The 26719-nt window shown below is 42.1% G+C and overlaps 1 protein-coding gene across 2 annotated transcripts in view; it reads left to right on the plus strand.

Moving 5' to 3' along the window:
- Window positions 1-26719, plus strand: part of ARHGAP26 (Rho GTPase activating protein 26) — a 408401-nt gene that overhangs the window by 290532 nt on the left and 91150 nt on the right. For both annotated transcript variants that reach the window (XM_054717998.1, XM_008140911.3), the window contains exon 18: window positions 15394-15553. In XM_054717998.1, coding sequence (XP_054573973.1) covers window positions 15394-15553 — 160 coding nt within the window. The remainder of the gene's footprint in view (window positions 1-15393; window positions 15554-26719) is intronic.

The following is a 26719-nucleotide window of genomic DNA, read 5'->3' on the forward strand; positions in this document are numbered from 1 at the left end:
TTCCCCGCCTAATGTTACGTTGGTTTTTTCACATTGGCCCTCTAGTTCCTGTTAGTTGACACTGTGCTTTGTTTTTATAATTTGCTTCCAAGGTAACAGAATTCTAGTTTCCAGTTCTGTTCTTCCTATGAGGAGAAAAAAAATCAGGATTTTCTTTGCATATGTTGAAATAGTAACTGTATTGGCTTAATTCCCTGATGAATCTATTTTTGTGACTAAGGCAATAAATACTATTACAGAAGGATGTGTATGTTTAATAACATGTACCACTATATATAAACACAGTTATTTTATATGTACAAACAAGTAATATGAGCCGTTTTTTTTCACTTGGGCTTGAACTCACATTGAAAATTTAGGAGAGAATTGAGTGCAGCAAGGAGCTAGGGGATGTTAGCATAGAGCCTCAACAGTAGGGAAATATATTAAGGTATAATTCACGCAGGTTTTTTTTTCTTCTAATTTTTATGGGATGTGAAAAGTGTGTTGTCTTTTTTAAAGAATTCTATTCTTTAGCACCAGACATATAAACATCTAGGATGTTGATGTGCTATTCAAATAATTCTTGGATGTTAGAGATCTAGAATTTCATATTTCATTGTTAGTACTGGTTGGTCTCCAGAACTTGTCCATCGGATGTCAGCTCCTGTACATGAGAGCCATGACTTTTTCAGGACACCTAAAGATAATTCTTTTTCTCCATTATAGGACTATCCACATATAATTCAAAATTTCTGTGTTATCACATGTAGGCTTATAAATGCTCATCATTTTGGTACATTGGCCCATGAATTAAAGCTAGTTTTCTTTTTTCAATCTCAGCTTCTCAATTTGTTTCAGACTCATGACAAGGAATGTAATTTTCTCTGTTTCCCTTTTAGGGTGAAAGTACACAACTTTTCAAAAATATGCCAGTCAACTGGGTTATTTTCCTTATTTAAAAAAAAAAAATAAATCTCTGTGAAAGGACATAGATTACCCAGGGTACGTGAGCATGCATGTTTCTCTGTCTCTAACAATCTGTGAATCTCTCTCGGTAACATTTCCCATAATCCTGACTGTGGATTTGGAATCTTGATTCTCCATCCAGAAAGGATTATGATCATTTCCATTGAAGCAGAAATGAGGTTATTTGCATTTCATTGGAAGTAAGGAGCTCCGACTGCTCAATCTCAGAGCCTCTGTTCTTGTTTGAGCTAAGCCACATGGCAAAGGGCCAATCCCTTAACCTTGAGTTAACTCCTTTTGTCCCTTTCTTTCATCTGTAAAATGGAATGAGTCTCTGGATCTGGCTTCAGAACACTGCTATTTATTTTAACTAATGAAAGGTTGTTAATATGGTGGAATTCAAGGGGCTCTATCAATGTTTACTTGATGTATTTAATATTGGCACTGTTGGTAGGTAACTGGTAACCAGCACCTAGAGGCTGTTAGTGTAGGTCTCCAGTTCAGCTTTGGCTAAGCATTCTGTTCTTCCACCGAGCTTCCCAGTGGAGGTCAGCATGATGACTAAGGGAAAAATGGGGAACAATTTCAGAGACTTGCCATGTTACCACACACATAGGTACAAAGGCATGGTGCCTGGCACCTTTTAGTGCTTAAATCAATATGAACAGTGCTGTATTCTGGTTTTTACATGTCTTGAATTCTCTCAATGTGTTCTATGTTAGATTGTGAAGTTCTTATATCTCTCTTTGAAAGTTAAGGAACCCATGAAATTTGATCATTTAAGTCCTAGTAGCTGAGACCTTGCTGAGTCTACAGAGAGGGGTAGCTAATATTATGTCATCCCTCTGATTAGAATTTTCTCATTGGTTTTCATCTCATTCAGTAGAGAATGAAGCTCTCACAATCCTACCATATTGGCCACCCCAAGTCTGTTACCTGTCTGACTTTTGGTACTTTCCGCTTGCTCACCCTGAGACAGGTACTGGTGCATTGGCTTTCACTGGGTGTTGCCAACCTGCCACAGATGTTCCTGTTCTTCTGTAGCTCTTTTCCCGGAGATAAACATGGCTGGCTTCCTTCCCTCCTACAAGTAGTTAGTACATGCCTCAGTGACACCTTCCCTCACCACCCTGTGCTCCCTTTCCACCATATATTTGATTTGCTTACTGTCTGTCCTACCCCAAAAGGATGTAGGCTTCCTAAAACAGGGAATTCCTGGGGTGTCTCTTTTGTTCACTGCTATGTCCCTAGAATTTAAAGCAGTCCCTGGCACATAAAAAGGTACTCAAATATTTGGTAATTGAAAATAGATGCTGTGCAATTGGCCTCTGTGCTGGGTCACCTTGCACGTCCTTCCTTAGGTAGAAAGTCGTAAGGCAACTTCTCCACACCTGCCTTTTTGCATGGTGTTAGCCTAAAGGTGTTAGGCCGAGCCATTGAAGGAAGTGCAGCGCTTGGTGACATCAGGTTGGCATACCCATATGCAACGTTTAAACCTCCTCTAGTTGTGCTCTGGCCTCTCTCTAGGTTTGAAAACATAAGCTTCAAAATAAGTAAATCAGTGATAACTTATCATCCCCAATAATAAATCTATAAAGGGACTTTTAACAGACTTTTAAAACTGTAAATGTTTTGAGAATGATGATTGGTCTTCAGATGGTTTGTTACATAATCTGAAATGGTTGAGTCTTTTTCTAGGAAGAAGGTTCCCTGGGCCACTTCTCTGCATTTCTTTTGTATGTGAGTTCTGTTTTTCCCCATCCAGGCTTGTGAATTGGGTTCAAGAATACAGCTACAGGCTAGAGCCTGAGCTTACCAGGACCAGGAATGGAAAAGCTAATTAATTTACACCTAGATCGAATGGATGTGCCATCCATGTGCATAAGTCAATTCAAATAACAAGTAATCGAGACAGTGGAGGACAAATAGAATTCAGGTTGGCTTGGTGTTAGTCTCTAAGTGACTGTGACTAATTTAGGAAAAGTAGGCAGCTTAGCAGCAAAAGTATAATTCTTCGTGTTAATGAAACCTGGCCTTTTCCGGAGGGGTTCCAATAATTCCCATGACACAGATTAGTTTTCCACCAACACAACAGCTTTATACTGTTAGTGGTCAGAGATGAACCTAATATCTTTGTTTGCTTCCAAAACATCCTTTTAAAAATAATCAGGTTCTCCTTTTACTCATGATCTCTTTAAAGGTTAGACTACATAGACAAGAAGAGAGACAACTGAGAAAAAATGGCAGGATATATACTGTATACATTATATCTCGTGTGTGTGTGTGCACATGCATTTACACCCAAACACATAAACACACTGCGTTGAATCAGAGCATTTAAGAGCAGCAACTGTGGAATCAGGTGGCAAACTGCCTGGCTTTATATTCCAGCTCGACTACTCATTCAGTATGTGACCCTGGACAAATTTCTGAATTTCCTGGGCCTTGGCTCCTTCAGTGGCATAGTAATGAAACTTACATCATAGGGTTATTTTAAAGATCAAATGAGATAATCGATTGGAGTGCTTACTGCCTGACTCACAGTAAGTGCTCGGTGGATGTCAGTTACTGTTATTAGTGATGACAATCTTAATGATAATCAAAGGCAGGCAGGAAATAAAGAGATTTCAGAAAGGGATAAGAAAAAATAAAGACATGGGAGACACTACTCCTGAAGGCTTAAGTATGTTGGAAGGAGATAGGTATAATATTGTGATCTTAGGCTATATTATGTAATGTGTATTAGTTAATGCTTGTAATGATGATAATCAGACCCTGTACGTATTTTATGGCTTTTGTACCTTCCAGATTAGCATTGTGGCCAAGGAGAGCCACCTGGTTTGTTATATGCCATCAGTGTCAGGGCGAGCTGCTAGGCCTCTCCCCCAACCACTGTCCCCAGTTTGGCAAAGGCTCTAAGACACCAGTAGGTTCCATGAATGTTTAAATCAGGCATTTAGTGGCAGCTGAGCCTTTGGTACCCTTAGAGCAGGGGTGGGGAATGTTCAGTCCACGGGCCATATAAGGCCTGAGAAATCATTTGGCCTGGCCTTGCCAAGGCATTAGGGGTGAGTTCATTAAATGTTTGACCAAATACAGCAGGCTAATTTTTTTTTTAATTTCTTTATTGATTAAGGTGTCACATATTTGTCCTCATCCCCCCATTCCCATCCCACACCCCTCCCCACGGATGCCCCAACCCCCTGTTGAACTTAACCGTTGGATAGGCTCATATGCATGCACACAAGTCCTTTGGTTGATCTCTCCCCCCTCCTCCCAACCTCCCCTATCCTCCCTCTGAGGCCCGATAGTCCGATCGATGCCTCCTTGTTTCTGGTTCTGTTCTTGTTCCTCAGTCTATGTTGTTCATCATTTCCCCTAGATGAGCGAGATCATATGTCACTAGATATATACTTATAAGAACTGAATGTGAGACGAGCAATAATAGTTATGCTGACAGGCAAATGAATCAGTCTGTAGTGAGTTTCTTTCTGGACCAACAGTTCTTTAGAGACCCAATTTCAATGTCCACCAGTTCCTTATGTGTACATGTCAGCACTGACCCCTCTGCTCTGGATGGTGGACAAATGGTGGTAACGGAGGTCCGACTCCCTCTGGTTTGGTCTCGGCCGGACCCAGGGGCATGGCTTCACCCAGACTAAGGGGCACGTGGCCTCACCCAGACCCAAGGGGCGCGTGGCCTCACCCGGGCCCGGGACCCAGCCTCACCCGGATGGATCCAGGGGCACACGGCCTCACCCGGACCCAGGATCCGGCTTCACCCGTACCCAGGGGCGCAAGGCCTCACCCGGACCTAGGGGCACATGGCCTCACCCAGGCCCAGGGACCCAGCCTCTTCCGGGTCCAGTGGCGCGTGGTCTCACCCGGACCCAGGGGCGCGTAGCCTCACCCGGGCCCAGGGACCCAGCCTCACCCGGATCCAGGGACACATGGCCTCACACGGACCCAGGGGCACGTGGCCTCTCCCAGACCCAGGGGCGCGTGGCCTCACCCGGACCTGGGTGCGCGAGGCCTCATCCGGACCCGGGACCCAGCCTCACCTGGATCCAGGGACACATGGCCTCACCCGGACCCAGGGGCGCGTGGCCTCTTCCAGACCCAGGGGCACGTGGCCTCACCCGGACCTAGGTGCGCGAGGCCTCACCCGGATCCAGGGACACATGGCCTCACCTGGACCCAGGGGCGCGTGGCCTCTCCCAGACCCAGGGGCGCGTGGCCTTACCCGGACCTAGGTGCGCGAGGCCTCACCCGGATCCAGGGACACATGGCCTCACCCGGACCCGGGGGCGCGTGGCCTCTCCCAGACCCAGGGGCGCGTGGCCTCACCCGGACCTAGGTGCGCGAGGCCTCACCCGGATCCAGGGACACATGGCCTCACACGGACCCAGGGGTGCGTGGCCTCTCCCAGACCCAGGGGCGTGTAGTCTCACCCGGGCACGGGACCCAGCGTCATCCGGGTCCAGGGGCACATGGCCTCACCCGGACCTGGCATCAGCAGGCTAATTTTTAAGTTGATAATTTTGTATGGCTCGTGAACGATGTCATAAATATGGCTCTTGGAAAAAAAAAAAAAGTTCCCCTGCCTTAGAGGAAGGTGCACATGTTCTGATGAGGACAAAACTCTGCCAGGCATTGGGGATGGGGCAGGGAGGGAGGCTAACATCATCCCTGTCCTCTCAGAACTTCTAGTAATAAGTGGGCAAGACAGGCAGTGACAGTGCCATGAGTAATGACATAATTCAATAAGTGCTAGGAAAGAGAATTGGGGAATTGGAATTATAGCGAGAGACTTGACCTAGGTGGTGTGTTGAGAAAAACCTCTCTGAAGAAGTGAGAGTGATAAGTAAGAGTGATCCAGAGAGAGAGGGGCTGCAGTGCTTCCCCAGTGGGAAGGTGAGGGCAGGGGAGTCAACATTTTGAAGGAAGGCACCCAGCCTAAAGAGACTTTTACTTTTAGCCCAGAAATCAGTGAGCAAAGGGAGGCATGGTGGAGAAGGGCCTGAAGAGGTCAGCTGGATCATACAGGATCTTGTTGGCCATGTCAAGGGTTTTCAACATGAATTTAAAAACAGTCAGAAGCTTTTGGTGGGCTTTAAAGTGGCAGTGTCCTTGGATTGGAGGAGACCAGAGTGGAAATAGAGCATGCTGTACACTCATATTTTAGAGCATTCTCTGCTTTAGACCTCAAGCGTTATACAGACATATCTTGACTTTGCTGCCTTCACCCAAATTATTATTATTTCTTCTTCTCCTCCTCCTCCTCCTCCTCCTCCACCTCTTCCTCCTCCTCCTCCTCCTCTTCCTCTTCTTCTTCTTCCTTCTTCATCTGGCATGGTTTCCATTTGATCCCTCTTGTTTTCTTTTAATTTGCTCTTTTCTCTTGATATTATAGTGTTCACTTTTTCATTATTAAGAAGCAGCTCTCTGGCCGTGCCAGCCAAGTACAAATGGAATGTCATCATATTTGAGGAGCATTTCATCATGTTCATGATTCTGTCAAGCTTGTAGCCGTTTTCACTGCAGGGAGGGAGAAGAAATGGCATTTAGTCTAGTATCACTCACATAGGCATAAATGCTTTCTCATTTTCTCTCTCTCTCCTTTTCTTTCTTTCTTCCAATTTAATGATTTGGGCGGTGAATGAGGGAGCAGCATGTTTTTTTTCTGTTAAAAACCACCACTCCCCCACCCCCCTGCACACTAATCTGGAAAGTACATGCTCAAATGTAACTGTTTTGTCTATTCGTGTTTGAGCAAAAAGAAGGACTCTGTAGCCTAGGCTGAACCGACCCTTCATCACGAGTGAACTGCAGAGTTCCATGGTGGTCTGGGCTCTGCAGCCCTGTCCCGTTCCCCTCCAGCCTCTGCCCTTCATTAGCTATGTGACCTCGGGCAAATTACTTAATTTCTCAGTGCTCACCTGTAAAATGGAGTCTTCCCTGCCTGCTTCAAAGGGTTCTCTTGAAGATTCCACTATGTAAAAGTATCCTTCATAAGCACGCAGTTATTCAAACCTTCAGGTCTGGCTTCTCCCTGGATAACCATTCCCAGAAGGATATTGAATATAGTTGGTGAGCATGACCCCAGTCTGTACACAGCACAGTTTATTTTAAACTCTCATTCTGGTGCCAGCCATTGGGGCAGCCCAGAAAGGCTATATTTATGACTCTGATGGGTTTCCTTGGCAGAGGCCTCCTCAGCACCATCCTGACTGTTCCTGCCTCACCAAGTGCAGATGGTGTCCAGGCAAAATCTCTCTCTCTCTCTCTCTCTCTCTCTCTCTCTCTCTCTCTTCTCTCTCTCTCTTACACACACACACTCTTTCTCTCTCTCTCTTATTATAAAACACACAGGCAGTGGTGGTGGGATTCCCCCTGCCACTCCCCATTAGATACTGAGGATGCATTTGAAGATGGTGAAAGTAACCACATTAGCAACCCAGGAAACTAAACTTGCCTGGTTACCCACAAAAAGATGTAGTTCCAGCAGCAGCATTTCCAGCTAATCCTCCTCTACCCCCGAGAGGGTAATAGAGAGCAGAGAGCATAATTACTGCAGCTGTGTGCCCACCCACTCAAGCGTTTTCAGAATTGGTCACCTGGGTCCTACCCAGGACTTGCCTGTGTGCTTCAGAGGATGCATCCCCGGTCCATGGTCGCGAGAATGGAGCAGTCGGTGTAGAAATGCCCCCATGCAGTGGATTGTGAACATAACCGTGTAGAGGGGAGAGCAGTGTGTCAAAAGAGTGTGTGAAGCTGGGCTTTGCAGGGAGGTGGGCTTTGGATGGTGAGAGGAGGACTTGCTGGCAGTTGGTGCCCTGAAGGCAGAGTGAGTGTGGTGGGTTTGCTATAGCTTCTTGTGAGGCCCTCAGCCTGTCATGGGAGAGGTGATTATAAGGAAGTGATGGAAAATAAATAATACTAAGTTTTGAATTTTTAAAAATATAGATTTGGAGCATTTCATAAATTTAGAAAAGAAAGAATACCAAGAAGCAAAGTACAGATAGGTAGGGTAATGGAAGCCCTTCAAATATAATTGGAGGAGGTCGGCTTCCCTGCCCCAGGCAGAAGCAGGACACTAGAGGTTTCTGGACAGGGTATTAATGACATCACCAACTAACAGTGTTGCTTTAACTTGGCACTTGCTGCCTTGTTGCTACTTCTATCACTATCATTACCACTATGTTGACCACCACTGTAAACAATAGTTGTCATTTATTACCAGGCCGGCATGACTCAGTGGTTGAGTGTCGACCTATGAACCAGGAGGTCATGGTTCAATTTCCGGTCAGGGCACATGCCCAGTATGGGGTTTTCTCTCATCATTGATATTTCTATCTCTCCCTCTTTCTTCCTCTCTGAAATCAATAAAAATATGTTTTTAGAAAAATAGCTATCATTTATTAAGCCATTGTTCATGCCAAAAAGTTTACTCACCTAATCTTACTTAACACTTGTAAATCAGGAGCAGGTAGTTAGTATTGCTCCTGATTTACAAGTGAAGAAATGGGGTTAGAGATGCCAAGTGACTTAACTACTCTTGTTACTCAGCTGGGATTATCTATTTAATTCTAACTACTGTGTTATACTAGCTCTCTTAGCCCCTTCTCCCTCTTCCCTCCTCCAACCCCCACATATTTGTAAACTGGAGATAATTTTTGTGTTCTGTACACCTAGAATAGTGCTTTTCAAATTAGTGGGTTGTGAAATCCATTTATTAGGTTAAAAAACGGTAGGAAATATCAGAATTTATCACACTTACTGTTCCTAAAACTTTTGTGTGGTGTGTGTGTGTATGTGTGTGTGTTTGTGTGTGTGTGTGTGTGTACTAGTATTTATGTATGGATGCATGTTACATAGGAAAATATATTTTATGAGAAAAAAATATTACATGGGAAAATAATTTCCGACCATGAGTCATTGTCAGAAAGTTTGAGAGCATCTGTTCTAGAGTTTTTTGAAGGTCAAATAAATGTAAAATATTGTTGCAAAGCTCCTTGTAAACTCTAAAATACCCTAGAAGTCTAACTTATCATTCTTATTTAACACTGGGAACTGACGCAAACAGATCAGGGATGGCAGATAAGTGTTGCTGTTCCTCCACCCATTTCATTCATTTCAGATAGTGCTAATCTGTCACCACACCTGTGTCCAGTGGAACCAGGACTCACCTTTGACATACCTCAACAAAGCACATAAAAGGATTTGTAAACCCAGCAATAGGCTTATGCATTGTTGGAGTACACCAGGACCAGGCTGTGGCTATAAAGTACTGCTTAGAACAGTGATGGGCAACCTTTTGAGCTTGGTGTGTCAGACTTCGCCAAAAAACTGAGCATAACTCGGGTAGTGTGTCACTTTGAAGAAAAAACTAACTCTAAGACTCTAGTCGCAAATGTTTCATCCTCAGGAGCAGCAAATGTCTACGCGTGTCAGTGCTGACACGCGTGTCATAGGTTTGCCATCACTGGCTTAGAATGTACCCAGCTCTGGCTCTCATTTAATGCTAGGAAAACAGATGCCATTCCTATGACAGCATGGGGGTCTCTGCATTACAAGCCCATAAGGGTTTGGCTACTGTCTACTCCCCTCATAACACTCTCCACCATCATCCATCATCCTCATCTGAAAGTGACTTACCTCCCTTTGCCTCTCAAAGGGCATCAGTTACATCCAGAATCCCCATCCATTTTCCCTTGAAACAAAGGTGGCAAGAGGCCCTTCTTGCCAAAGCCATTTTCTTGGGACCTACTTTTTCTCATTAATTGCAATTCCTGAGGGAACTGCAGGGACCATGGGGTGCAAATTCCCCAAGGGCCCTGAAGGTATGCTTCTCAGGTGGTGCACTGCTTCGCAGCTGATACACCAAACTCTTATTGGTCACAAAAGGAGCTGGGTTTCCCTCAGGTCAAAACAGAATGGAAACTATTTCTCTGCAACCTGCAAAGGAAGCCTATAGCATTGGCAGCTCTCTCAGAAGGCACCACAAGGAATCCATGTGGGCCTACGGACCTAAAAGACATGTCAAAGACTCCTTCAATGGAATGTGCAAGGCACAAGAAACTTTTGCATGTGGATTTTAGGTCAAGAATCAACATGACATTCTCGACTGTGGGAGAAAGTACTCAAGCAGCTCAATTACAAGCCCAGAAAGCAGGCTCTTGGTGTTTTATAGACCTTGCTAATGAATGAGTCCCTTGGCCTCTGCTGGACCGGGCTTCTCAGTCCTCTGCCAGCCTGCCTCCCACACCTCTGCACATTTGTCAAGCTGTAATGGATGGCTGGTGCCAACAGAGGCTGAGGTCTAGGCCTTTCTGTCTGGGATACATAGAGATCTCAAGCCATTAGTAATTCAATCTGGAGTAATGAACATAGCCATACCAATTTGTGAGTAGTAATAATCAAGTGACAGATCAATTCATTATGTCACTGTACCAAAAGATATGCTAGTTAGTCATAAAAAATACAGCTTCTCCCTCCCCCCCAAAGTTTCATAAAACTTAGATCAATCTGTTTTTAAGTTCTAAAATAAAATGGATCATTAAAAAGGAAATGAATTATGTTGGGTAGCCTCAAGCCTATTTATATTCAGACTTGCTTTTCCAGAATTACTGGCCTTTCTTTCCAAATGCCTTTGGGCATTGAGGCCTGCACATCTGAGTAATTGTTCCTTATTAATTAAACCTGAGAAATGGAACACAGCTCCAGGCTTTGAAAGGGGAGGTTGAGATAGTTGAAATACATTCTCCCCAAAATCATCAATAATAATTTGAGGTTTTATGAGTAAGTAGCTGCCTTGAGAATAATTGTCTTATGTCTACTGAGAAACTTCCATCATCTTTTAACACCTCAGTGAACATTGTTGTGCTTCTCCTGGGCCAGGCAACATGTAATAAATACAGGATTGGGACAACACTTCTGCCTTCATTGAGGGGTGAAAGATTAAGGAAATACTAGACAGAGACTGCATCAACAAATAAAATAAAATACTTAGGAATACATTTAACCAAGGATGTAAAAGACCTGTACTCTGAAAATTATAAGACATTGAAGAAAAAAATGGAAGAAAATACAAATAACTGAAGCATATGCCGCTTCATGGATAGGACGAATTAACATCATTAAAATGTCCATACCCAAAGCAATCTATAGAGTCAATGCAATTCCTATCAAGATATCAATGGTGTATTTCACAGGACTAGGACAAATATTCCAAAAATTTATATGGAACCACATCGCCACAGCAATCTTGAGAAAGAAGAACAAGGTTGGAGGAATCATACTACCTGATATCAAACTATACTACAAGGCAATAGGAATAGAAACATCATGGTACTGGCATAAAAATAGACATATGATCAGTGGAACAGAGTAGAGAGTCTAGAAATAAACCCATGCCTTTATCTTCAATTAATATTTGACAAAGATGGCAAAAGCATACAATGGATGTAAAGATAACCTATTCAACAAGTGTTGGGAAAATTGGGCAGATCCATGCAAACAAAATGAAACTAGATCACCTTCTTGAACCATACACAAGAATAAACTAACAATGGATTAAAGATTTAAATCTTAGATTCAAAACTATAAAAATCCTAGAAGAAAACATGGGCAGTAAAATCTCAGACATTTCTTGTAGCAATGTTTTTTGTTTTTTTTTTTCTGATATATAGCCTTGGGAGAGAAACAAAAGAAAAAAACAAATGGGACTATATCAAACAAAAGTTATTGCACAGCAAAGGAAACCACCAACAAAATGAAAAGATAACCCACTGAATGGGATAACATATTTGCCAATGATACATCTGATAAAGGGTTAATATCTAAAATTTACAATTCAACACAAAAAACTCCCACAAACAATCCAGTTTAAAAATGGGTAAAGGATCTGCATAACCACTTCTCCAAATATGACATACAGATGGCCGTAGACATAGACATATGAAAAGATGCCTGATGTCAGTAAACATCAGAGAGATGCAAATAAGACCACATGAGATATCACCGCACACCTGTTAGAAGGGCTGTCATCAATACATCAACAAACAAATGCTGGCCCGGATGTGGAGAAAAGGGAACCCTTATGCACTGCTGGTGGAAATACAGATTGGCACAGCCGCTAAGGAAAGCAGTATGGAGTTACTTCAAAAAATTAAAAATTGTACCTTCTATGACCCAGCAATTCCACTTGTGGAAATATATTTGAAGAAACCTGAATTTGAAAGAATATATGCTCCCCTGTGTTCATTGCAGCATTATTTACAATAGCCCAAATGTTCATCATAAGATAAATAAACTGTGGTACCTTTATACAATGGAATACTACTCAGTCATAAAAAAGAAGGGAACTTACCCTTTGCGACAGCATGGATGGACCTGGAAAGCATTATGCTAAGTGAAATATGCCAGTCTGAGAAAGACAAGTATCCATATGATTTCACTCATATGTGGAATCAAATAAACAAAATAAACTAACAAACCAAATAGAAGCAGACTTGTAAATAGGTAAGAGATTGACAGCTGTCAGAGGGAAGAGGAGTTGTGGTGCCAGATTAAGCCAAAGAGAAAAAACCCAACCCATAGACACAGACAACAGTGTGGTGATTACCAGAGGGAAATTGGATTGAGAGGAGGTAGAAGAGGGTATGGGGAGATAAATGTTGATGGAAGAAGACTTGACTTGGGGCAGTGAACACACAATATAATATACCAATTGTGTGTATATGAAACTAGACCACCTTCTTGGACCATATATAAGAATAAACTAACAATGGATTAAAGATTTAAACCTTAGATTCAAAACTATAAAAATCCTAGAAGAAAACATGGGAAGTGTTCACCTGAAACCACATTGTATACCTGAAACCTATATAACTTCATTAACCAATGCCACCCCAATAAATTCAATTAAAATAGGCGGGGGGTGGGGGGGGAGAACCCAATGAGGAACCCAAGGCTTGGACATATTGAGTCACTTGCCCAGACACCCAGAGCTGGAAAGTGGCAGAGGTGACTTGGGAAAAGGTGTGCTATTTCATAAGTTTGGACTTCCTATTCAAAACAGTGGAACTCACTATCAACACTCATTATCATTATCAACACTCAAATAATAGAAGCACTGCTAAATACATTACACATTACATACACGTTGTCATTGTGTTCTCTCCCTACAATCCAGGAAGGTCTGAGGCCATTGTAGCTTTCAGCAGAGGAATGATGTAAATAGAGCTGACTTCTGGACAGTGCCTCGTAGTAGCAGGCAGGATAAAGCGGAACCTAGAAATTCTGGTCAGGAAGCCTAGTTATGAGGCTATTGCTTTAGTCGGAGTGCTGAGAAGCATGGTGGTGAAGAATGATCATTATCCAAACCATGTATTTTTATATTGGTCTGCAATTTAAAAGTGCCTTCATACATATATAACTTGTTGATTCATTTGCACAAAGGACTGTTGTGACAAGAGGGGTAAGTCTATTGACTTAACTCATTTGGGAGAGGAACTATAAGGGCATGGATTTCACTTCTGCACACAGGAGCTGATGTTGAAAGCAATGGTGGTTACTGCAGCTTTTAAATATGCATACTTGCTGATGGACTAAGGCACAGAAGCAACGTCTTTTTCCCCCTTGCCAGGTAAAAACTTGACCATCTGCATTAAGGCTTTCAGACCAGAAATGTGATGCAGTTCTGGGTAGAATAGAAAACTCCAGGAAAACAAAGAATGTTTTTAAAATATTCTTATGTGGACCAGGATATGAGTGGCAAATCTCCTTGCTGCAGGTGTTGCTTAGCAATCAAAAAGCAGATTGTATTTCTAATTGAGTTGTTCATAGACTTGACCCCTCCCCCCCATGACCCTTTCAGAGGTGGAAGATTTTAGGAAATTACTTTCAGCCCTAGAAAAGTATAGCAAAGTACACATCTGCTGATAAAATTGGTTGAGATACTATTTCAGTAAAGGCTCAGTTTCAAAACCAACACTTAGGTCAGTAGAACATTTTTTTCTCCCACAAAATAGAAGTATACAAGCGAAACAGTGCCGGCATTTACAGAATTGTGTTAAAAAAACACTCACTATAAATAGCCCTGAATGCTAGGGAGGTTTGTCTGTGCAAACTGACTTCTCTACCCAATTTCCCTCTAGTTTCTCATAATGAATAGTTTCCTTCTTCTAACAGGTGATTTAGAGAAGCCCCTAATATTTTCTTAACAATACTGAATGGCTTTAACTTTTGACTTACTTGTCGCTAATAGGTAATTTTTATATTTTTATACTCAGGGCTAGCAAATGGACAATTAAGTTTTATGGCTAGGTAATGGTGGCCTAGTTGTGGAGTTCAGATATATGTTTTGTGTAGCTGCTTATCCCAAAACTAGTAGCCCTGTGCACAAATCTGTGCGCCAGTAGCTCTCTGCGGGGCCTGGCTGCTCCATGCCCGCTGCCCAGAGGCTCTCCGCAGCCCAGAGGCCCATCCGCGGCTGGGTGCGGAACGCTTGCCTTGTTGCCACAGCAATGAAGCAAGCATTCCGCCAGGCCGCTCACGCTGTCCACTCTCAGCAGCCACCCCCCCTCCTTCCCCTCCCCCCCCCCCGGGACTGGGGGACTCCAGTGGGGCTGAGAGGACTGGGTGCTGCCATCTTGTGGCTGTGGACGCCGCCATCTTTGTGATGGAGTGACGGTTAATTTGCATATTACACTTTTATTAGATAGGATATGCATATGTGTTTAGCAAATTACTCAGACCCAGCTACTGTTGACCCTGTGTATTCCTTATCCTTTGAGTATAAATGACAATATAAACACAGCCATATACATAGATCTACAGTAGGGTTTTTTATTCTGTTTATGCCACATGTTTCACTCAATATAAGTCACATTTTTCATGGGATGGGGCTTTAATACTCTGAGCCTAAAGTGCTTAATTTTCTGCCTTCTTTTTGAGTACCCAGAGCTACCCATTTTGAAAATTAGGTCTATTTTGTGCCTATGTTTGCAAATGTATTAAAGCCAAGAGTTTTTATATTTGAGCTAAGAAAATGCTACTGATCACAGAGGTTTAAACAGCAGCCAAGTATAAAAATTGTAACTAAGCGGAATTAGCAGGTACCTGCATTTGCAGAACAGGGATTCAGATGTACAAAGGTTCATATTTTGGAAGGCAGCTGCTTTGGTCAGTTAGTTGTTTAGGCAAAATGGAAATGATAATATTAAATAGCTAAATAGCGTGGATACTGAAGATTTCTGAAGCTTTGATAGATGAAACTATGAGTAGAAAAGTCTGTCTTTGAATTCCAAGGATATCGGAAGGTATCCCAAAGTCTGATTTCTTCTAGGTGAGAAGTTGAAAAATAGGAAAGGTAGAGGGAAGTCAGCTGTTTATTTGTATACTATTTCTCTCATCTGTGCCTTTTCTTTCCCTTTTTCCTAGTGTTGCTAACAACCACAAGCAAAATTTGATGACAGTGGCGAACCTTGGCGTGGTGTTTGGACCCACCCTGCTTCGGCCTCAGGAAGAAACAGTAGCCGCCATCATGGATATCAAATTTCAGAACATTGTCATTGAGATCCTGATCGAAAACCATGATAAGGTAATATAAGTATAATTGGGCACTGAAGAATTTTCCTTGGGGGTGGCTGAGTTGGAACTGGCATTCAGGGTTGACTGGTGTTCACATTGCTAATGAGAACTGTGATGATGATGAAGTTGCTGGTAGTAGCAGTGATAGCAGCAATAATAATCTCAGGATGGCAGCTGTGACACACCAGTAGTTATGGTGGTGACAGCATTTATTCTATAGTGGGAACTGTGCTAAGTCCTTTACATATGTTGCCTTTTTATCCTCACAACAATCCAATGAAGAAGGTGCTAGTCTAAGTCTCATTTTGAAGATTTCCTTTGCCCATTTTTTTTTTACTTGGTTGTCCTCATATGAATTTATAATAGTTAATATTAGGGACATTAAACTATTTTCATTTGTGTTGCAAATATTTTTCCTAATCTGAAGTTTGCCTTTCAGTTATATAAATGGTGTATTCTTTCTATATGTGTGTGTGTGTGTGTGTGTATGTGTGTGTGTGTGTACATGCGTGTGTGTGTGTGTGTGTGTGTGTGTGGTCTGTCTTTTCCTTTAGGACATTTTGGTCTTTCTTAAGAAGACCTCCCTCACTCCACATAATGAAGTATGTCAACACAGAGTTGTCCTTATAACACGGGTAGGGGCATGATGCTTCACTCATATGTTCCACCCCAGCTCCACATGGCAGATCCTAGGAAGCTTCTCAGAAGCTGCAGGGTCCCCTGGAGCACCATTTGACAGCCACAGCTCTGGTGTCAAATAAAAAATGTGCTCCTTCTAAGTAAATCTTTACCTAGAATGGTGAATTAATTTTGCTAGATAACCTGCCAAATAAATCGAGACCACCGCCTACACTAATAACACTCTAACGTTAGCTAACATCGTCTCTTGTCTGGATTTTTATTAGTGCCTCCTTGTTTGCTTCCTTGCTCCCACCCTTGGCTTGTCTATTCTGATATCAGCCACCAGAGTTAGATTTGTTGAAATTTAAATCAAATTAAATCAGTGTCTGCAAAGAACCTTTCAGGGGCTTTCCATGTCACTGAGTGAAAGCTAGAGCCCTTACAAGAGCCTGGAAGGTCCCACATGGTCTCTACTTTCCCCTCTGTTACTGCCTCATCTCATTTCCTACCTGGGCTGCCTTGCTGTTCCCCACACCTGGCTTCCCCTCCTACCTCAAGGCCTTTGCAGTTGCTGTTTCTAGGCCCGAAACACTCTTCCTTCATATAACTACACGGCATGTCTCCTCACCTCTTTCAAGCCTTCTAAGTGAGTCCCATTTAGATTTCTGTATTTAAAATTGCAAGCAGTCCTAGCCTCACACACTCCCCCTCCCCTTGATCCTGATTTCTCTCTCTTTCTCCATAGCACTTACCACTTCCTAGCATACTGTATAATTACTTACTGATTTGATCTGTTGCCTTTGCGACCTCCACGAGAATGTATGCTTCACAAAAGCAGAGATTATTGCCAGTTTTATTCACTGCTTGGTTCCTAGGTTCTCAGTAGGCACCCAGCACATATATTGTGAATGGGCTCTTGTGGTAGCTGGCCTCCAAATGGTTCTCAGGGACCCTTGTCTCCTGATATTCACTCCATTGTGTAGTCCCCTCCAAGGGGAATAAGAGATTCCAATATTGATCCCAGTGTGATCAATAGGAATAGTGATCCCAATGTGATTGGTAGGGTTTTGCAAAAGCAATGGAGTGTGACTTTGGAGACTAGTCATAAAAGACCTTATAACATTTGCCTTGGTTTCTGGACGGGCTCACTGAGCGGGAAGCAAGCTACCGTGTTGCAAAGGCAGTCCCACAGCCCTGTGGGGAGGAAACCAGCTTCCTGCCAGCAACCAGACCAACTTGCCAGACACGTGAGTGAGCTGCTTCAGAAGTGAATCCTGCAGCCCTGATCAAACCTTCAGATGATGCAGCCCCGGCTGACATCTTCAGGGCAATCTCGTAAGAGACCCTGAGTCAGAACCACCGTGCTAAGCCTCTCCTGAGTTCTTAACCCACAGAAGCAGGGAGTGAGTATGTTTTAAGCCACTAAGTTTTGGTCATAAGTTGTTATAGAGCATTAATAACTACTAAAGAACCTCTGAGTATAAACTTTCACAAGTAACAGGGGTATTCTGCAAAGTTGTGTAAGCAGCATGGCCTCCCTCTCCCAAGGTTAATAAAGAGATATAGAAATCAAATGATTTGTTAAAGGAGATTATCTTCTTTTTAATCCAAACTTTGGGCCTCCTTCCAACCACCTCCTTCAAATATAGTATATCAGGTATGGGAGAAGTTTGTTATGTCTGATAAAAATGAACTTGTATAGAGGGGAGATAGTCGAACTGCAGTTAATAATATGGTTTCTAAAGACAAACCACTTGGATTAAAATATGCTATCTCTTACTCGCCGTGTGACCTTAAACAAATATGCTTCCTCTTACTCGCTGTGCTTAACCTCTCTAGGCTTATTTTAAAAAAAATACTTTCAGTATAGTCTAACTGCTGTAACAAACAACCCCAAAATATCAAGTAACTGAGGGACAGTAAAAGTTGATCTCTTGCTCACATAGCAGTTCACTGCAGGCATCTTGTATAGTGAGTGATTCAGTAACCCAGGTTCTCCCATCATGTAGCTCTGCCTCTGCTCTGCAGATCTCTGCAATAGACAGCTGGGGGAAGCAATGAGAGAACATAGGAGATTGGATAAGTTTATATGGGCCAAGCCTAGATGATGCTTTCCTTATTTTCTTCTACATTCCATTGGCCAGAATTCACATGGCCACATCTAACTGCAAGGGAGGCTGGGAAAGCAACCCAACCATATACTCAGAGAAGAGGGAAGCAAGTTTGGTTATCATCTGGCCAGTGTGTCACAGTCCTTCCATTGGTTTGTCCTGAGGATTAAATAAGGTGATTTATGTAAAGGATTTAACCAAGAGTCTGGGGGGTAGTAAGGTCCTGTAAGTGTAAACCATTGTTTTTAGCAGTCTCAATAGAAGTCTCTGAAAATGGAGCTCAAATCCATCCCTGAATGTCACATGTGCCCTTCTCCAAAAATAGTGCATTTTATAACTTAATCTTTTCTTAAATAAGATAATATTAAATGGTAAGGAGTAAGCAATTTGATTATGTTTCATGTCCCTAAAAGAACATATTTGACCTTATAGCAGGTAGTATCTAGTGGTATTTGAACTGTAGCTAGCTGTTTTATGGGGTCCTTGGGCGTTCAAGCCAGAAAACATATTTGAAAGTAGCACGACAGAAAAAAGAACCGGATACTGCTAATAACAATATTGAAACTTGTGTAGACAAGCAGCTATCCTGCCTTGGGCACAAAATCTAGAAATAGAAATGAAATGTGAAATGCATGGCCAGGCCTGCAAGTATATGGGCAAAAACTGGTGAGGAGACTCATCTAGTTGGCTGAATTGTACATTTCGTTACTCTCTGCTGTGGACTTGGGAGGTGCATTTTAAGAGTATCGCAGTGCTTAGTTCTATGTTCTTTTGCATTAGTCTGTGCCAGAGAGTGGGATGAATCACAGTGAGGTCCATGTTCCTGTGGGAGCTGATGAAGGAGTGTGCGAGAAAATACCGGAGTGTATGTCCCCATTCCTGAGGGAGCTAATATACACCCTTAATAGAGGTTTTTACTCTCGAGTCTATGATGTATATGTGTATTATTCCAGGGAGAACATCCTTAATATTCATCAGGCTTGCCTTCCTGGTAAAAACAACTTAGAATAAGGCAGCTTGACTCCTTTTTAAATGTAGCTTCAGGCCAGGTATGGTATAAAGTGAGCAGCTGCTGCCTTGGCCTCCTTTGGAAGCCTGTGATGTTTACCTCACAGGAATCCTAAGCATCCATGGCCATACTCTGGCATCTGACTTTCTGGAGACAAGGCTTTGAATCTCCTGCCAATAAAACTGAACTTCAGCCATCAAATCTAGAGCATTTTTATGTCCTTCCATGAACATTGTCAGAGACTTAATTTGTAAAATCCATACCATTGAGATCTTAGGTAACAATATTTAATGAGCATTCCATTGGCCTTGGCTATAACATACATTCACAAAGTTCCTGGAGTGACTAATTTTCCAACTGTAGTGTCAGAAGTTGGCCAAAATCCTGAAACCACACTTGAAGAAATGCTTTTCAACAGCATTTTTTCATCCCTTCCCCCAACAAGAAGTGTATGATAGCATATTCCCTCTTGCTTGAAACAAGCCCTAATACAGATATTAAGTGATGTCCGCCATAGTTACTGGCATAATATTCTCTCATTTAGTAAGAATATTTTACATACGGTATTTGCTTTGTGCCTTGGAATAAAATTGGGAGGGATCCAGGAATAAGTAGAAAACAATTGTGAAAGAGGATGTAGAAACCCAGACATTTAGGCATGGGAAAGGGAGAGGGAGAGGGAGAGAGAATTATAAGATGCCTATTTCAGTTGTCCATCGCTACATAACAAATCATGTCCAAGACTGTGACTTAAAACAGCAGTGATTCTCCACACCGCCCCCCCCGCCCCCCCCAACAATTCTGGGAGGGCTTAGGTGTGCCCATATGGTATCAGCTGGGATCGTTTGACTGAGACTAGAGGATCCAGGATGGCCTTACTCTACATGTCCAGGACCTTGGTGGTGGCTGTTGGCTGGGACATCTTGATCCTCCTCTACAGAGCCTCTCTTCTCCCCGTGTGATCTCTCATTGTGCAGTAGTCTAGGCCAAACTTCCAAGAGAGCAAGCAAACACAGAAGGGGCAAGGCTTATCAAGGCCTAAGCCTAGAACAGAGTGTTACTTCAGTCACTTTGACATTTTAAAAAGAGGGCCAGGGGATACATGCTAGCTAGAAAATTCAGATTATTTACTCGCTAAAATATTTTTTAAGAGAAGGAAAAGGGCTTGTATTTTAACAACTAAAGCATATAGTATTCTCTTTCCCTCCCTCCATCCCTCCTTCCCACTTTACTCTCCCCACCTTGTTTACTAAGGACTAACACTGGACATTCAGCTCCAAGGGTTAGAAATGAGGATGTGCCTAGGATGAGTTATGTTGTCACTGGCACATCCTATACACCCTCCAGACAGCACATGCTCTCTGTCCAGAAACATCCCCTGCTGAGCATGTCTTTTCACAGAGAACCCACCTGCATCTCCTTCCTCGGAACCTTATTGATGTGTTTCACACAGACCTTCAGTTAGGTCACATTAAGCACACTAACCACATACCCTGTCAGCAATGCTCCATAAATCATCCTTCACCTCCCCAACCGACCAGGGAAGGGGTGCAATGTATGGAACAATTGTAGGAAATAAATGCCCCAGTGTAAGTAGAGGCACAGAGGAAAAAGCCAGGAGATAGGATATTATATTTGGGGCTCATGATGCTTTTTCTTTTTGCATGTTGGTAGTACATCCTGATTTATTTACTTAGTTGAAGGTAATGGAAATTTTTAATATACGCAGACTAGAAGTAATACTATTCATGATAGTAATGGCTAACTTTTACTGATAGCTTATTGTTCTCAATATATTGTGCTAAGCAGTTTTACATCCATATCATTTCATTTTCATAGCAACACTATAAAGTCAATATTTTTATCTCTATTTTACAAATTGTGAACCTGAAGTACAGAGAGTTTAAAAAACAGCTTGTTAGGAGAGGAACAAGGAACTGCTTTCACAGGCCAAGCTATTAAAATCTATTTTAGTTCATCTCTACTTAATACAATAAATGTTTATTGAGCATCCACTATTGGTCAAATATAAATAAGATGAAACCTTTTTCTCCAAGGGTCTCCTGTTTTATCAGGGTATAACTAGCCATAATACAGGGTGCTAAGTGACATTCAGTAAGATGAATAAAGTATATGGCACCCTGAGGAAAAATATTTAATTCTGCTTGTGTGGACTCTGACACATAAATAGACGTTTTCTAGGCAGAGAAAGAGTGGTGACAGGAACCTTCCTGGGGAACATTAATCAGTTAATCAACATGCATCTGTTTGTGTGTATTAAAATGATGTGGCTATGAAAGAATTGTAGTTTATATGTTAACAAGGAGTGGGAGATAATGCCAGGAAGCTGGATTTAGCCCGTTTGTCAAGGATCTTGAAAGCTAGAAAGTGGGAGCCTGAAAGCCTGAAAAATGAGAGCTGTCAGAGGTTTCCAAGTAGAGGATAAGATGATTACATCAGCATTTTAGAAAGACATCCTAGGAATCTGAACAAAATGACTCTGATCCTTGAGATCAAAATCACTCCTTGACTACTAAATAAATAGCAAACAATAGAGTTGACCATACTGTTGTAAACTTGTGGCTATATATAAAACGTCTTACTCAGAGAGTGTAACCTTTGACCTATAGCCTTTACTTAATTTAGGGCAGAGATAGATCCGAATGGTTCTCCTGGCCAGACTTCCCAAAGGGAAATACCAGGTCATGGCATCATTTCCCATCAGTGACTCCTATCCTGGACTGTACTTGGATTATATGAGAGCTTTATACTGGTGGTCAGGATTCAGAGTTGAAAGTTCAAAGTGCAAAGATTTTGGCTGTTTCCATGCTTGTTTTAAGGTAATGATCAATCATTGAAAATTTCTCTTTCTGTATGGACAACTCTGTCTTAAAAAATTATGTAGGCCAAATACTTGGGCTTATAGTGGAAGTTACCAATATTTACATTCTTCTAGTTAAGATTTTTTTAAAATGTTGAATGCCATATTGCCCAATATACCCAAAGCCCAGAAATGCTGCTATTTCTTAAAAGCTTTTCCTTTTATAATAGTTACCTTGCCAGTGATTCTGAAAAATTTAGATGTCTAGGAAGAACAACCCTGTCAAGAAAACAAATGGCCTCTTTTCATAGTTTTGGTGAAACATGAAATCTCAGGTTAATATGTGTGTGTATCTCTTACATCTTCCTGTTAAATTCCACCATATCATAGTACAGTTGGACGCACTTGTTTTATAACAGTTCACAATACTTCTTTTGGCTGTGGTACCCAAAAGGGTTTCTGCACATGAAGCGAGATGTGGTGTTCTTATGTGCCCACATACCACATGCTTCTATCAGTAAGGTCCCTTTTAATGCCTGTTGGTGTTTTACAAAATAAATTATCATGATCTTTTCCCAGTCCATCCCTTTGCTTTGGAAGGGCTAGGAATGTTTATCTTTGAGCTGTTAATTCTTAGAAATGCCCAAAGATCAGTGCCCCTTTAAAATATATGTTAACTTTTAATCTTATATGTCAAGAAGACCTAGCAACTATGGAACACCCACTTAACACCTAGGATAAGCACCAAATCCTAAACAACCTTGCATTCCCATTCAAATTGTAGTATCTTTCAATGCAGTTGTTGTGATAGAGTTGATTTGGGCCCACCAGACTTCCTTGATCTGTTGGCAGTACTAAAATCCATTTCACAAGTGCTACAGTTTATGTACAAAATGTATATCAATTAATAAAATGCAATTGATTTGAACAGTTTCTGGCAACCCTGACCGGGAATCACACCCACCTTTTGGTGTACGGGACCATGCTCCAACCAGCTGATCCATACCAGCTAGGGATTTACTTTTCTTCCATTGATTTCTGCGTGAACTCTTTTTGGTCCTCTCCATGTTAGGTTTAAAGGTAATCTAGATTTACTTGTATGCTTGGCTGGAATGCTTCTGTCCTAGGCCTGTTTCCCCTTTTAAGTGTCAAGTGCTGTGCAAGTTGCTCTTCATGAATGTGATACGGCTGTGCATCTGAGCATGTATGTTCCCTTCAATAAGCCCTAGATAACAGATCATTGTTTGAACTGTGAAGCTCCTTTAATATTACTCAAATAAGGATGGAGTTTTGTTGTATTTTATCCTATTCTCTGTCAACAAAGATAACAGGAAATAGAATCTTTCTGGTGCTAGGGACAATCACAGCATCCCATGGATTACCCAGGCCATTAACCAAATGGCACTGGTTCCTTCTGAGGGATTTTTAATAAAAACTCCCTCAAATTGTCGATCCTTCTGCCAGGACATTGGACTTCCAACTCTCCTTAAAAACCCTCTGTGTAGCTGCAGCCTCTGCACTTGGCTTCTTAACTGTAGCAATAAATGAGCCCTGCTGAGAGTGGTTTAGCTTCCAGGAGAAAGACACTGGGGTTGTGGCTCTCGTGCCCTACGCAGTTTCCCTCCACAATCTGTCATGAGGAAGAGCAGTGTGTGAGCCCTGCTCAGTAGGTCTAGCCCTCCACTCCCAAAGCAGACACTCCTCAGGTGAAACAAGCCCATGCTTGTTATTACCCATTATTACTTGGGACCCCGATGCATTAGTGTCTCAAGAAAATGCCTCTTCTCTTCTCTCAGAGAAGCCTTCCTGTTTTGCTCTTTAATCCCAGGCCCCTGTCGTTGATTTATTGCCTCAGAACTACTTTGCAGTTATAGACCAAGAACTCTTCATCATGACCTAATTTTCCTCCCATAAAAATCACAGCACATAATAATGAGTATGCCTCACACATTATAGGGAGGTTCTCATCCTTGTAAATTGCAGAGGCACGTGACAGATGGGATTAGAAGAGGTGTAAAATGTGTATGAGACATGTGGAGAACAAATTCCACAAATGTCAGTGGTCTACAGTGTCAAGATGGGCTTGAGGGGGAGGCCTGTGAAATTTGAATTTTGTAGGCAACACAAGGGAAAAAGAACATCAAATTCTAACATTGCTGTAAGCAGTTACGATCGATGTTTTGCAAAGAGCAGTAATTAAATTTGCACTTATAAATTAAATCCTCATGTCCCGACTGCAAATAATTCATTGTTGAGTCTCCAGTTATTTCCCTTCTTATACTTTTTTATTGAATGCAATAATGTCTTTTGAACACTAAGCATCAAATTGTGTTAGGTGCTTCAGTCCTCACCACAGTCGTGGGTTTTTATAGATGAGGCATCTGAAGGTCAGTTATGCAACTTCCTCAAAGTCACAGAGCTAGTAAATGATAAAATGAGATCCGTCAGACTCTAAAATCATGTGATCTTTTTCATTTTGTCTTCTGTCTCTCAAAATAATAGTCGATATAAAGACCACTAGTGATTAAGATACACAAAGTCAAGCTAAGTCCAGTCAGCTGTACTCATCTGTGTGACCTTGGACTGATCAGTTACTCTCGCTGAGACTCAGTTTCCTCACCTACCAGATGGCAAGAATAATAGTACCTCCCTTGTAGGGTTGTTGTGAGTAAAATAATAAGATAACCCATGTAAATAACTTAAGATGATAAGCATTCAAATGATCTTGGTTCTTTCTATTATCTTTTATACCACCCCCCACCTCCTGCTGATCTCTGCCCAGTTCTGTGCTACACATTTTATGTGCATTATCATTTCAGTTGCTCTGCAGGGCAGGTGTTAGGTCCCCATTTGCAAGAGGGAAATAGACCAAGAGTTCCAAAGCTTGTCTAGCTCCAAAGCCTGTTTGCTTTCTACCCATATAATGACTGCAGTTTCCTGGTCTTTATTTTTTGTGGTGATATGACAGTGATGGTGAGGTCATTGTAGCTGTGGTTGTTGCCCACTGAGTAGGCAGAACCAGGACTCAGCCCGGGTCAGTCTGACTGCAGAGGCCCAGCCACCCTTGACCACTCTGCTGCAAGGCTTGGAATTTATGGTTCTGCTAATTCCATATATAGGAAGCTTGAAATGGGGATACTTGGAAGAGTTATCCAGAGTTATATTTTTATTTTACAGTCTTATTTCCCAGTAGCTTCCAGAAGGTTTACAGTCTTCCTAATAACTTATTTCTAAGGCATTCCCAAGTAAGTCAGAATTAGTTTGTAAGTTTGGGCAGAATTAACAAGGGCCTTATGGCATAGCACAAGTCTCCCTCCTCTTTTGTGTTAATCTGGAAAGGCCCTGTGAAAGTATCTCTTCCAAACAAAATAGGATTGGAATAACCAACAAAATTGTGAATAAGTCAGTTTCCCATCAGAATTCCAACTGGAGCTTTTAGTACAGAGGCCACACACTTGACCTGGCTAAAAGGTGGACAGACAAGGAGCAGCTTTTAAATGACTTCATGTATTTATTCAAGTTTCAGGGTTAAATGAACAGTAATTTGGGAAATGATTTCTCAGACTCTGATGAAGGTTCATGTCATCTGCTCTGATGTAGTCTGATTTACAAAATGCCCTTGTACTTGGGAAAACTTGTTATGGCAGTGGTGATAGTCTGATGTCTGGCCCTTTACACCCTGCAGCGCACTCACTTGCACACCATTGCACTTGATCCTGAGTACGGCCCTATCGTCTGAGGCTAGGGCCTGGCTCACGGTGAAGAGAACTGGCCTTCAGGATGCTAACACTCCCCCCAGTGAAAATCTCCTTCTAGAGTGTATTCTAACATGCTCTTAGACCAGGGGAGGGGAACGTCTGGCCTGAGGGCCGTTTAAGGCCCAAGAAATCATTTGGTCTGGCCCTGCTGAGGCATTAGGGGTGAGTTAATTAAATGTTTGACCAAACATAGCAGGCTAAATTTTAAGTTGATAATTTTGTATGGCCCACAAATGATATTATAAATATCCAAATGGCCCTTGGCAGAAAAAAGGCCATGACTCCTGACTTAGACAAAACAGCCAATGAAATACTAGGTTCTCCTGTCTTCCTGCTCGGATGTGTTTAAGCACAATTTTTCAGGCATCTGTCTAAATCCACGGTTCTTCCTTACAACTTACTCTTCTTTGTTTCTCTAGCATTTACTACAGTTTTTAGGAAAAGGCAAGTGCTCACATTTTTGGTTACAGTTGAAATTAAACTGTTCCCGTTGTAGTTGGTGGGGATCTCATTCTCAGTAACTTGTTAAGAAAAGAGAGACAAAACCTGGGGGACACCAGGCATAACAGGACAGAGGCCTATCACTAAGTTTGAATTCATTTCAAATGTTTTTAGGTAGGAATTGCTGAATGTGCTGTACTCGCGGCCAGAGGCAGAAGGGTTCTAAGAGACACCATTATTTGTTGAAATACATCCTTGGGATATGGAGCCTCCTGCCTCTGTAGTCAGGATTGGCTAGAAAAGCTGAGCTGAACGAATAATGACTGCTGAGGACATGGAAAGTGTAGGTATTAGTTACTTCAGCCCCAGGTTCCTGCCCTGGCCTCTCCTCTGCTTAGCTGTGCTGGTCAGGAAA

The sequence above is a fragment of the Eptesicus fuscus genome, chromosome 6 (assembly GCF_027574615.1).
Source record: "Eptesicus fuscus isolate TK198812 chromosome 6, DD_ASM_mEF_20220401, whole genome shotgun sequence".
Taxonomy (NCBI): domain Eukaryota; kingdom Metazoa; phylum Chordata; class Mammalia; order Chiroptera; family Vespertilionidae; genus Eptesicus; species Eptesicus fuscus.